Source organism: Phyllobates terribilis, unplaced genomic scaffold (assembly GCF_046119375.1).
Source record: "Phyllobates terribilis strain yellow unplaced genomic scaffold, ASM4611937v1 Scaffold_3__8_contigs__length_932513732, whole genome shotgun sequence".
NCBI classification, from domain to species: Eukaryota; Metazoa; Chordata; class Amphibia; order Anura; family Dendrobatidae; genus Phyllobates; species Phyllobates terribilis.
The window spans coordinates 523,596,340-523,609,353 of NW_027362763.1; the positions used below are offsets into that span (position 1 = coordinate 523,596,340).

General features: G+C 39.9%; 1 protein-coding gene across 4 annotated transcripts in view; it reads right to left on the reverse strand.

Annotated features, from left to right (window-relative positions):
• Positions 1-13,014, reverse strand: part of MOXD1 (monooxygenase DBH like 1) — a 443,141-nt gene that overhangs the window by 263,750 nt on the left and 166,377 nt on the right. For 3 of the 4 annotated variants that reach the window (XM_073673217.1, XM_073673215.1, XM_073673218.1), the window contains exons 2-4: positions 8,869-9,015; positions 6,854-7,017; positions 5,999-6,086 (exon numbers count right to left, since the gene is read on the reverse strand). In XM_073673217.1, coding sequence (XP_073529318.1) covers positions 5,999-6,086; positions 6,854-7,017; positions 8,869-9,015 — 399 coding nt within the window. Of the gene's footprint in view, positions 1-5,998; positions 6,087-6,849; positions 7,018-8,868; positions 9,016-13,014 lie in introns of all 4 variants that reach the window. The other variant, XM_073673216.1, reaches the window with a different exon arrangement.

A 13,014-nucleotide genomic window follows, 5' to 3' on the forward strand; every position in this document is an offset into this window, starting at 1 on the left:
AATTTTCATGGATCTGATTATATCTAATATGTTAATTTTCTGTAGACATATTTAATTATATTTAAGGAAAGTTTGAAGAAGTTTAGAAGAAGCAATTTTTTTACATTTTCAGAAACGTATTGTTTTAGATGCTGATATATTCCTCAGGTGCCTTGAAGATCCCAATTGGCGATCCCCTCTCTCCATCTGCCGCTCATCTTTTATCGCTAACTTCCTCCTTCGGTCTTTCACAGCTTACTAATTCTCCTACACATGAAGACAGAAATACTCTTGACCTGATCTTCGATTGGCTCTGTTCAATACATGACTTTACTAACTCTCCTCTTCTGCTCTCTGACCGCAACCTTCTTTCATTCTTTGTCAAGAACTGTCACCTTGCTCAAGACACCCCCACTTTCCACACTTATAGAAATATACATACCATTAACACCCAGAAATTCATGAAAATGTTGCAATCACTGGCTCCAATCTCCTCCCTCATGTCCTGACTCTGCACGGAAGCATTATAATTTAACATTGCAATGCGCCCTGGATGAAGCCGCACCTCCTACACAGGGAACAACTCGGCACAGACGGCAACAACCCTGGCACACACTGCAAACACGTTTTCTCCAGCGGTGATCCAGGTGTGCCGAACGGCTGTGGAGAAAATCTAATCTGGCCAAAGATTTCCTCAATTATAAATTTATGCTTAAAACATATAACTCCGCCCTTCACCTCTCCAAACAAACCTACTTTAACAACCTCATCATCTCGCTGTCCAATAATCCTAAACGCCTCTTTGACACTTTTGACTCTTTCCTTAATCAAACAGCACAGGCACAGACCACCGACCTCAGCACTGACGATGTGGCCAATTTGAAAGAAAAAATTGACCATATCCGACAGGAAATTTTGTCCCAATCCCCAAATGTTATGCATGCTCCTCCCTCCCACATTGCATCTTGCTCACTATCTGACTTTGAATCAGTCATGGAAGAAGAAGTGACCAGGCTCCTTGCTTCCTCTCACCCTACCACCTGCACCAGTGACCCTATTCCCTTACATCTCCTTCTGTCCCTCTCATCAGCTGTCACCACTCACCTAACCAAAATATTCAACCTCTCCCTCTCATCTGGTATTTTTCCCTCATCTTTTAAACACGCCAGCTTGCATCCATTACTAGAAAAAACCCATCCCTCGACCAGAACTGTGCTGCTAACTACAGACCTGTTTCCAATCTTCGCTTTATCTCTAAACTCCTGGAAAGCCTGGTCCACTCACATCTAATCTGCTATCTCTCAGGTAACTCTCTTCTTGACCCTTTAAAATCTGGTTTCCGCTGTTTACGTTCTATTGAAACTGCACTCACTAAAGTCTCTAATGATCTACTAACAGCCAAATCTAATGGTCACTACTCCCTGCTGATTCTCCTAGAGCTCTCTGCAGCATTCAACACTGTGGATCACCAGCTCCTACTCATGGACACCTGATCCTGCTCACTATGCTCTGCTCTATTGGCCTCAAGGACACTGTTCTCTCTTGGTTCTCCTCCTACCTCTCTGACCACTCCTTCACTGTGTCTTTTGCTGGCTCCTATTGGACAAAAAATCAGCAGATTCAGTTTTCAGTACCATCTCTATGCTGATGACACCCAATTATACACCTCTTCTCCGGACATCACCCCTGCATTATTACAAAATACCAGTGATTGTCTCTCCGCTGTCTCTAACACTATGTCCTCCCTCTATCTAAAATTGAATCTGTCAAGAACTGAACTACTCGTATTTTCTTCCTCCACTAACCTAACTATGCCCGATATTGCCATCTCCATTCATGGCTCCGCCATCATTCCCCAGAAACTTGCCTGCTGTCTTGGGGTCATACTTGATTCAGATCTTTCCTTCACTCCTCACATCAAATCATTTGCTTGCTCGTGTCATCTACACCTCAAAAACATCTCTAGAATCAGAACTTTTCTTACATTTGACTCCTCAAAAACTCTTTCTGCAGCTAATTCATTCTCGTCTGGAATATTGTAACTCTTTACTAATCGGTCTCCTTCTTTCTAAACTTTCCCCTCTCCAATCCATCCTGAACGCAGCAGCCAGGATCATATTCCTCACCAACCGATACACCAATGCCTCTTCCCTGTGCCACTCATTGCACTGGTTGTCCATCCAATACAAAGTTCAATATAAAGTTATCACTCTTACCCACAAAGCTCTCAACAATTCAGCACCACTCTACATCTCCTCCCTCATCTCAGTCTACCACCCTACCCATGCCCTCTGTTCTGCTGATGACTTAAAACTAAAAAACTCCATAATCCGAACCTCCAACTCCCGTCTCCAAGATTTCTCACGTGCTGCGCCAATTCTTTGGAATGCACTACCCAGGACAATTTTATTAATTCGCAATACCCACAGTTTTAAGCGTTCCCTAAAAACCCATTTCTCTAGACTGGCCTATCACCTCAATATACTAATCTAACTGTCCCAGTTTGGCCCAAGTTAAAATTTTCTTCAAAATCATGCTCATACCATCCATGCACTGAATAGCCTCTGTCTGTACTGTACACTGGCTGGGGACCAGTTCATGTAGTGTTATGTACTTACCCTATTTAGTATATTAAGGCTGTATTATACAATATATGTACATTTTACCTTTTGTGTCTTCCCTATTTCCTTATAATGTAAGCTTGCGAGCAGGGCCCTCTCTCCTTTTAATATCTGAGTTATGCTTATTCTGTAACGTCTTTTTGTCTGTTCCATCCCCCCCTAAAACTGTAAACTGCTGCGGAATATGTTGGCACTATAAAAAATAAAAATTATTAATTATTATAAGGGCCTATATATTAAAAACCACTCACAAATCATCCGATTTTAACCCCTTTAGAGCCCATGCCATATTAGTACGCACATTTGTGTACTGCCCGTTCAGTGAGGGCTGCTGCGCTGAGCCCTCACTGAATGGAGCACATGTCAGCTGATTCTTACAGCTGACATGTGCCCGCAACAGCCGCGGGTGGAATCGCGATCCACCCGCGGCTGTTAACCTGTTAAATGCCGCTGTCAATCTCCGACAGCGGCATTTAACGCGCGCTTCCTGGAAGCGCATCCTAAGCCCCGCCCACCGGCGACCCCATCACATGATCGCGGGTCGCCGATGAGCGTGCATGACCACCCAGGGTCTGCAACAGATGCCTGTGGTTGTCATGATCTGGTCGCTATGAGCGCCACCTAGTGGTCGGCGCTCATAGCACAGGACCAATTCTGCTATATGCAGGGGATCTGCTGGTCAGAGCCAATCAGACAACTGCTGCTTCTAGTCTCCTATGGAGACTATTGAAGCATGCAGTAAGTGAAAAAAAAAAGTTTTTAAAAAAATAAAAAAAATTAAAAAAATATAAAAGTTTAAATCCCCCCACTTTCGCCCCATTCAAAATAAAATAATAAAAAATAAACCCCTCATACACATATTTGGTATTGCCGCGTTCAGAATCGCCCGATATATCAATATAAAAAAAGAATTAATCCGATCGGTAAACGGCGTACCGAGAAAAAAATTGTAAACGCCAGAATTACGTTTTTTGGTTGCCGCAAAATTGCAATGAAATGCAATAACGGGTGATCAAAACATCGGATCTACACCAAAATGTTATCAATAAAAACGTCAGCCCAGCGCGCAAAAAATAAGCCCTCACCCAGCCCAAGATCACGAAAAATGGAGATGCTACAGGTCTCGGAAAATGGAGCTTTTTTTTTTTTTTTTTTTTTTACCAAATTTTGGAATTTTTTTTCACCACTTAAATATAAAAGAACCTATACATGTTTGGTGTCTATGAACTCGTAATGACCTGTAGAATAAGAATGGCAGGTCAGTTTTAGCATTTAGTGAACGTGGTAAAAAAAAATAAATAAAAAACTACTGTGGTATTGCACTTTTTTTGCAATTTTACCGCACTTGGAATTTTTTTCCCGTTTTCCCGTACATGATATGGTAAAACTAGTAATGGCGTTGAACAGTACAACTCGTCCCGCAAAAAATAATCCCTCACATGGCCATATTGACCAAACAATAAAAACGCTATGGTTCTGGGAACAAGGGGAGCAAAAAACAAAAAAGCAAAAATGACAAAACCCAAGGTTGCGAAAGGGTTAAAAAGTGCTTTCCTTAAAGTATTAGAGATCGTGTTTAGGAAGTTTCTTGACCATCAAGTTCCCTAAACATGTAAAACCTGCCCTATAAGCCTCTCTATTGGAACCTGTAGTCCTCTAGGAATTTTTCAAAGTCAGCATTTCAACTTTGAGAACACAATGAAGCATGCATTGCCTCTCATTGCTCACTTTGTGCTCAGAAGGGAAAGTGGCTTTTGGAGTGAAAATGTTGTTAAAATGTTTTTCCATCATCATGTTGCCTTTTTGAGAGCCACTGAAGTATTAGTATAATGGACATCTACGCATTCCAGAAAATACAGATTTTTTGTAATTCAGACCATGTTAATTCAGCAAAATAGCGATATGGGGCAGCCAGCATCCTGCAGAACAATTGAGGGCAAGCAAAAGATTAAAAAGAAAAAAAACATAATGACCACAGTGCTTACCTCCCCATACCTCTACTTCTCCCTGCCCATTGTCTGGTCCTCCGTGCCGCTGTCACATCTCCAGGACAGTGTTTACTCTAGGATGAGACGACCAGCCTACAGTGAACACTAGGCCAGAGATGTAATGCAACGGATGTATGGAGAGTAGGTAGAGAGCAGCGAGATACCTGCAAAGGTGAGTACGTTTTCATTTTGAACCTTTTCACTGGGCGCATTCTTCTCCAGCCACCTCCACTGCTACCTGCCAACTGTTCAATCATCTGTTGTAACTCATTTCTGGTCCGATGTTCACTCTAGGCCGGGGATTCCGGCCATAAGCAAGGCCTGGAAGTTACTACACATGCTTAGTTAACCCCTTGTGACAGAATATTCCGGCCCAGAGTGAACACAGGTCTGGAGGCTTGGAGCAGCGACGGTATCTGGAGAGGTGAGTGCGGAAGGGAGCATAAGTATTTTTTTACATTTTTACATCTTACATTTATTATGCTCTGAGGTCTTAAGAGACATCACAGTATACTAAGGATCATTAAATTTATGGAAATAACTTATCTGCAAATCAAATTTCCTGGGAAAATCTGCTGAAACAGGCGAATTCAAATTTTGGAAGATCTGCTCATCTCTAGTTCGCAATGATATTTTCTAGACATTATTGTGCAATGGAGATGGCAGAGTAAAAATCTAATTATTTCTATAGCTATGCATTTCAGCACAAAATATTTTGTTCCCAGTTTGTGCCACTGTGAATGGACAGTTTAATTACAATGTTCTGTTTTCTGTTTTTTAGAAACACCCTACATGAGTAAAAGAACGCCGTGCCCATAGAAACCTAATTTATTTATTTACAACACACTGACACTTTCAGAGGCTCTAGGATGGAAAAAAATAGAAGAAATCCCTAAAAATTTACCATATTTTGCAAATTGCACAACCCAAGACATTTATCATGGGGTGAAGTGAGCATTTTGACCCCATGGATGTTTTCCAGAAATAAGAATGGAAAGCATTAATGAAAGTGAAAATAGCAATAGATGATCCACGGTTTTGCTAATCAAGAAAGTAATTCACGAATGATCACCTACAAGTCTGTTCTACTGTACATTAGTCCCATATTGCAAAGGATCTGCAAATAATACCATATGCAGTAGCTTAGATACCTGATTAAACAATTTTGAGATACAATTGTTCACAGATACACATTGCAGATTGAAAACTTAATGTGAAATATATCTTTACCAATATACAATTAGTCCTTAAGTTAACAGTAGAAGAATATTGGGGAACAAATTTTTAATCTCTTTTGAAAGATCCAATTCCTATTCCTAAACTTTAAAAAATAAAAGGAAAGAAATATACTAAAGTGTAAAGCAGATATGTAAACACTGTATGATTTATAATGTAAATCCGCCACAGTACCTTAATAATGTGATGCTTCTTGTCCAGAACTGGCATCCTAAACATCTGGCACCAATATGTTGTATCTTTATCAGGAATAGGAACCTGTCTTCAAAATACAGATAGCTTCAATTGTATTTTTTTTTTAATAAATTACAAACTATTACACAAAGTATGCATTTTTTTAACTTAAATCCTAAAACGTGAACATGTATAAATAAAAGACTTATAATTTCTCGATTTTATACTTAGAATCCAGTTTTGTTTAGATGAAAAAAACACCAAAAGCTGGATTGGATTCTAAAAATATTTATATATTTCTTCTTTTTAGAATCATTCTAGCTCTGCCAAAAATAAAAATGTATCCAACTGGTCTGTGGGACATGGCTTTATAAATTGTACTGCATGGTATTATGGCTCTGAACAAAGTCTAAGTTGCATGGAATCAAATCCTTACAGTATGTATCTCCCCATGACTTCGATTTCACACTGGTACTCAAAATTATTTTCCTTTTGCATTCCGTATGAATCTGAAAGTTAAACTTAGGAAACCTGAAATCCTCCTTATTGATCAAGAAGGGGGTGAAACAAATCGAATAAAACTTGAACCAACGTTCTCTCATCCCAAGTGGTGATCATTAATGATCAGCGATCAAAACAAGCATTCTGTCATTTAAATAAGCATTGATGAAGACATCATCTGAGCTTTTTTAAAGCCAACTATTTATGCTATGACCAGCTCATGAGGTTGACTATTTAGAAAATTTCAGTTGTTTTACAGTATATAAAATATACACAGTATCTATTGCCTTATGTACAAATAAATTCCCATTATTGTCATGTAAAATATAAGGTTATTGATTAGAACTTACGTACTGATTTGTGAAATTGAAAGAAGGAGTTTCATCAGACAGATATTTTTTCCTTTCTGGATTTAACAGTCGTAAACTCTTCTGACCTCGATTTAATCCATGGTAAATTGGACCAGTAACTTCAATGTCGCTTGACTGGTATGCCCAAATTACTCGTACTGTACTTTCCTGTAATAGCATAACAATTCTATGTTATTTTTACTGCGGAGTACACTTTAACTTATTACTGAAAAGAAAATGCTTTGGATAACTTATCTTGTACTTATCATGGACTATAATCTGTATTAGTGTATGTAGACAGAGTAGATTTGCTACAGAAATTTCTGAAAATGAAAATTATTGTCATAAATTTATTTCTGCAACATGTACACAGATTTCTCCAAGCCCTATCACTAAATAATTGAAAAGTCATTAGAAAGTGCAACAATCTGCCACAAAAGAATATGCTTTTATAGTTCAGAGTTGCATTCATAAATCTGCAGGTTTCAGCACTGGAATTTCCCAGCATTCCTTCCAGGTTCATTTTTGGCATTTTTCTTCGAATAACGCTCATCCTAGACATTACCATCTTTATTCCGCACATTGTACGTTAACTACAGATGAATTTACAGTTATGCTAGTTGTTAGAAACAGTTGACACACGATTAATAGTTAAAGGGGTATTCCTATCTCCAAGATCCTATCCTGATATGTAATAGGTGTAATAATAATAATATTATACCTCCAATTAGAAATGTAGCATAGTTTTTCTGATTCGCTATGTCTCTTTCCTCATGTGTAGGCATTGCAGGACCTTAGGTATCCATGTTTACAACCACTAGCAACTAACTAACTGTCACTATATCAGTGGTCATAACCATGGATACCTAAGGTCCTGCAATGCCTGCACATGAGGAAAGAGACATGGCAAATCAGAAGAACTATACTACATTTCTAATTGGAGATATTTGCTAATATTATTATTACACCTACTACAAATTGGAATCAGAACTTGGAGATGGGAATACTTCTTTAAAGAAGTGCTCCCATTATTTTTTTTCTTCTGTAAATTTGTATAAGCATTAGTGTAGTGTAGTATACGTGTGTCAATATACTCACAGATCAGCTGTGATACTCACATACCACAGATTCTCTGGTATCCAGCACTCTTCCGCTCCTCTTCTGAGTCGCATGACAGTGATTCCAACCAGCCAGATCATCATACTGCACTCTATTTGCGAGCCAAAATTCACCTTTAGGCCACAGCCCCACTATCAGTATTTGGTCAGTATTCGGTCAGTATTTTTTCTCAGGAGTGGGAGGCAAAACCAGGTGAGGAACAATCAGAGAAAAGGTATAATAGAAACAAGTCACCAGTTCTGCATTTATCACCCACTGCTGGTTTTGGCTCCCACTCCTGAGAAAAAATACTGACCAAATACTGATAGTGGGGCTGTGGCTTTACAATTTAAGTCTATGGAGTCTCGTTCTGACACTCCATAGGATTACATTGTAAAAGCCACACATTGAACCCAGTGTGAGCCGGAGAGTCAAAAAAGCCATCACTTGAGGAAGACAATGCTGGAAACACCGGGAATATAACAATCGGTGAGTATATTAACACACCTAAACTATACTACACTAACGTTTACACAAGTTTAGGGAATAAAAAAATAATAAGAGTGCTACTTTAAGCTGAACTCCTATAGTAGACGGGTTAACACTTCCTTGAATCCAGAAAATTCTCTGTGCTTTGTATCTTGTCTACTTAATCTGCAAGTAATGCTGGAAGATTTCTGCTTCTAACTATAGCACAAACTGGATCTCAGGATCAGTACGATATAAGCAATTAATCATAAAGAAATATGAATATATTCTTATAAATATGGATTAAGTCCATATGGAAATTGTAATGCAAAGTATGGGTCTATTACACCACGAGAAAAAGTAATGAAAACTCTTGCAAATGTCTATAATGGCTGATGCCAACTATAAAAGTTGCCAGAACAAATAGTTTAGTACGGTGTTTACATAACTTACCGTTATATTTTTATCATGGGGGTCACATGTTTGGAGAGGTCGGCTGAATTTAAGTGTAGTATGTGTTCCATTTTCTATTGCATAATCAAGCTCATAGTTTTCCTGAGAGTCTCTGTGGAGGACTCTGTTTTCATCTGTAAAGTAATCCTTTAAAATAAAATAGGTACATTTATTAATAGGATGGCAAAAAATACTTCATGTGTTAACTTCCTGCTTATATAATGCCAACAGATTCCATTGCACCCTAGAAATATTCTCATTATTAACATAAAACACTTTGAGCATAGGGGCTCACAATCTAATTTCTACAATCTCAGACCCACAGTCACATACACTCTGCTCTCAGCTTTTTCTGGCAGCCCTGTAAAGCATATATGAAGCAGTGATTGGGCATTCACACTGCCACTCCATTCTAGCAGGGGTAAGCTCTAGCAATCGGTGCATGTCCCAGTGATTGACCCAATAAGTTAATAATAATTTTATTTATATTGACAAATATTTTCTGTAGCGCTTTACAATTCAGAGGAAACCTGTACAGACAATATCATACATTACAGAATAACACATAATTCACCAATTTAAAGAAGAGGAGTGAGGGACCTGCTCACAAGGTTTGAGAAAATCGGGGTACTGTCGCGTACAGTCCAGCCACTAATATAATAAGTAAAGCATTAGAGTAAAGCTGCATGATCCAGCCACCAGCCAGTATATGTTTATATCCAGAATCAAATTGCTACTGCGTGCATGGAGGGTGAGGAACCAGATGATAGAAAGGACCAGAAAGGGCAATTTCTCCAAAGTGTCCTAGGAGTCATTTTTCAACACACCATCCTAGGTCTCATGTTGCATTGTTGCTTGTAGTACTGTGAGCAGTCTGTGTGGCCTAAATGTGCTACCATGGCCAGCAATGTTTCTTGATTTGTCTGCCATCTCGCACATCTGGGACATCATTGGTTAGCAATTGCAAAGGGCACTGGCAGCAGTGGATCTTGATGATTTTCGAGCCCCATCGCATTCAGCATGGCAGAACATTCCTAAGTCAACCATTAACAACCTCACTGATAGCTTGCAAAGGTGTGTAAGTGTGTGAATCATACTCGATGCTTAAATAACCAAGATGTTTTGAATATTTTGTCTCCATTTCTTCATTTGCATTTCATCAACATGTCTATCAGTCCTGTGATTTTTATAATTTTAAAACTTTTGTTTAATAGTGAAGAGTATATATACCATATATCAATTTGATTTGCATCAAATTGATGGGCTCCTCTCTAAATATTGTGGTAGCAATGCATTGAGGTATAAACGGAACCCTGTCTCTTTAAATTTTCAGTTGGTTTATTGAGCAGCATAAACCAATGTAAAGTTCATGAAAAATGAACACAGCCCATCCGGCCTAACAGCAAACAAAATGAGTCCAGCAAAGTCCTTGCACCGGCCGGGGTTCGGCCACTCCGAGTTAGCAAAAACCACATGATTCAAGTTTAGCAGGAACAAACACACACTTCTCTCTAGAGCTGGCCTCTAGTTACTGACCACACCTGAGTGTCAAGGCTGGCTATTTAAAGCCCAGACACTCCCCTGATTGGAGAGATATGGTGAATGACCTCCCACCCTTCACAATGGTCATTCACAAAAAAACACTTCCTTTTACTATAGGCTTAACCCCTCTTAACAAATAATATGCTGGAGGAAATTTAATGTTTTTTAGTTCACTGAAGCGAACAGCCTCAGGGAAACATTTCTCCCCTCCAGCACTTTACAAGTGACTCTGTAACATATCTCCCTCCCCTGCCCAAAGCAGGGGGTTTAGGCACCCTTACTTGCTAAACAGGTAAGTGTTGATAGGGCATCAGCATTTCCATGTAGTTTCCTGGGCCTGTGCTCTACATGAAAATTAAAGTCATGTAGTGCTAGGAACCACCTAGTTACCCGGGCATTTTTACATCACTTTTCTCTCCACCATCCCAACGGGGCATGGTCTGATACCAGTTTAAACTTCCGGCCTAGTAGGTAGTATCTCGGTGTATCTACGGCCCATTTTATGGCTAGACACACTTTTTCTACTATTGTGTAGTTTTTCTCACAGGACGAGAGCTTCCGGCTCAGATAGAGAATGGGATGTTCTCCCCCATTTATCTCTTGAGACTTCTGAAGCATTTGTCTGGACCATGAACTCTTTCTCAAAGTCTGGTGCGACTATTTTACTATTGTAAATCCCGCCTTCCTTAGAGCATTCAGAATCACCTGTACCTTAGATAGATGACTAGCCCAGTTTGGGCTAAAGATCACAATGTCATCAAGGTAGGCTGTGGAATGCTTCTTATCAATAGCCCTCTGGAAATTGGCTGGGGCCCCATGCTGTCCGAACGACATCCGAGTGTATTGGAAACACCCATCAGGTGTTGAGAAAGCCATCTTCTCTTTTGTCATTTGAGACATAGGGATCTGCCAGTAGCCCTTCGTCAGGTCGAGGGTCGTGATATACCTCGCTGGTCCAAGCCTCTCGATGAGTTTGTCGATGCGGGGCATCGGGTATACAGTACAGACCAAAAGTTTGGACACACCTTCTCATTTAAAGATTTTTCTGTATTTTCATGACTATGAAAATTGTACATTCACACTGAAGGCATCAAAATGATGAATTAACACAAGTGGAATTATATAGTTAACAAAAAAATGTGAAACAACTGAAAATATGTCTTATAATCTAGGTTCTTCAAAGTAGCCACCTTTTGCTTTGATGACTGCTTTGCACACTCTTGGCATTCTCTTGATGAACTTCAAGAGGTAGTCACCGGAAATGGTCTTCCAACAATCTTGAAGGAGTTCCCAGAGATGCTTAGCACTTGTTGGCCCTTTTGCCTTCACTCTGAGGTCCAGCTCACCCCAAACCATCTCGATTGGGTTCAGGTCTGGTGACTGTGGAGGCCAGGTCATTTGGCGTAGCACCCCATCACTCTCCTTCTTGGTCAAATAGCCCTTACACAGCCAGGAAGTCTGTTTGGGGTCATTGTCCTGTTGAAAAATAAATGATGGTCCAACTAAATGCAAACCGGATGGAATAGCATGCCGCTGCAAGATGCTGTGGTAGCCATGCTGGTTCAGTATGCCTTCAATTTTGAATAAATCCCCAACAGTGTCACCAGCAAAGCACCCCCACACCATCACACCTGCTCCTCCATGCTTCACGGTGGAAACCAGGCATGTAGAGTCCATCCGTTCACGTTTTCTGCGTCGCACAAAGACATGGTGGTTGAAACCAAAGATCTCAAATTTGGACTCATCAGACCAAAGCACAGATTTCCACTGCTCTAATGTCCATTCCTTGTGTTCTTTAGCCCAAACAAGTCTCTTCTGCTTGTTGCCTGTCCTTAGCAGTGGTTTCCTAGCAGCTATTTTACCATGAAGGCCTGCTGCACAAAGTCTCCTCTTAACAGTTGTTGAAGAGATGTGTCTGCTGCTAGAACTCTGTGTGACATTGACCTGGTCTCTAATCTGAGCTGCTGTTAACCTGCGATTTCTGAGGCTGGTGACTCGGATAATCTTATCCTCAGAAGCAGAGGTGACTCTTGGTCCTCTTTTCCTGGGGCGGTCCTCAAGTGAGCCACTTTCTTTGTAGCGATTTATGTTTTTTGCAACTGCACTTGGGGACACTTTCAAAGTTTTCCCAATTTTTCGCATTGACTGACCTTCATTTCTTAAAGTAATGATAGCCACTCATTTTTCTTTACTTAGCTGTTTTTTTCTTGCCATAATACAAATTCTAACAGTCTATTCAGGAGGACTATCAGCTGTGTATCCACCAGACTTCTGCACAAAACAACTGATGGTCCCAACCCCATTTATAAGGCAAGAAATCCCACTTATTAAACCTGACAGGGCACACCTGTGAAGTGAAAACCATTTCCGGTGGCTACCTCTTGAAGCTCATCAAGAGAATGCAAAGAGTGTGCAAAGCAGTCATCAAAGAAAAAGGTGGCTACTTTGAAGAACCTAGAATATAAGACATATTTTCAGTTGTTTCACACTTTTTTGTTAAGTATATAATTCCACATGTGTTAATTCATAGTTTTGATGCCTTCAGTGTGAATGTACAATTTTCAAAGTCATGAAAATACAGAAAAATCTTTAAATGAGAAGGTG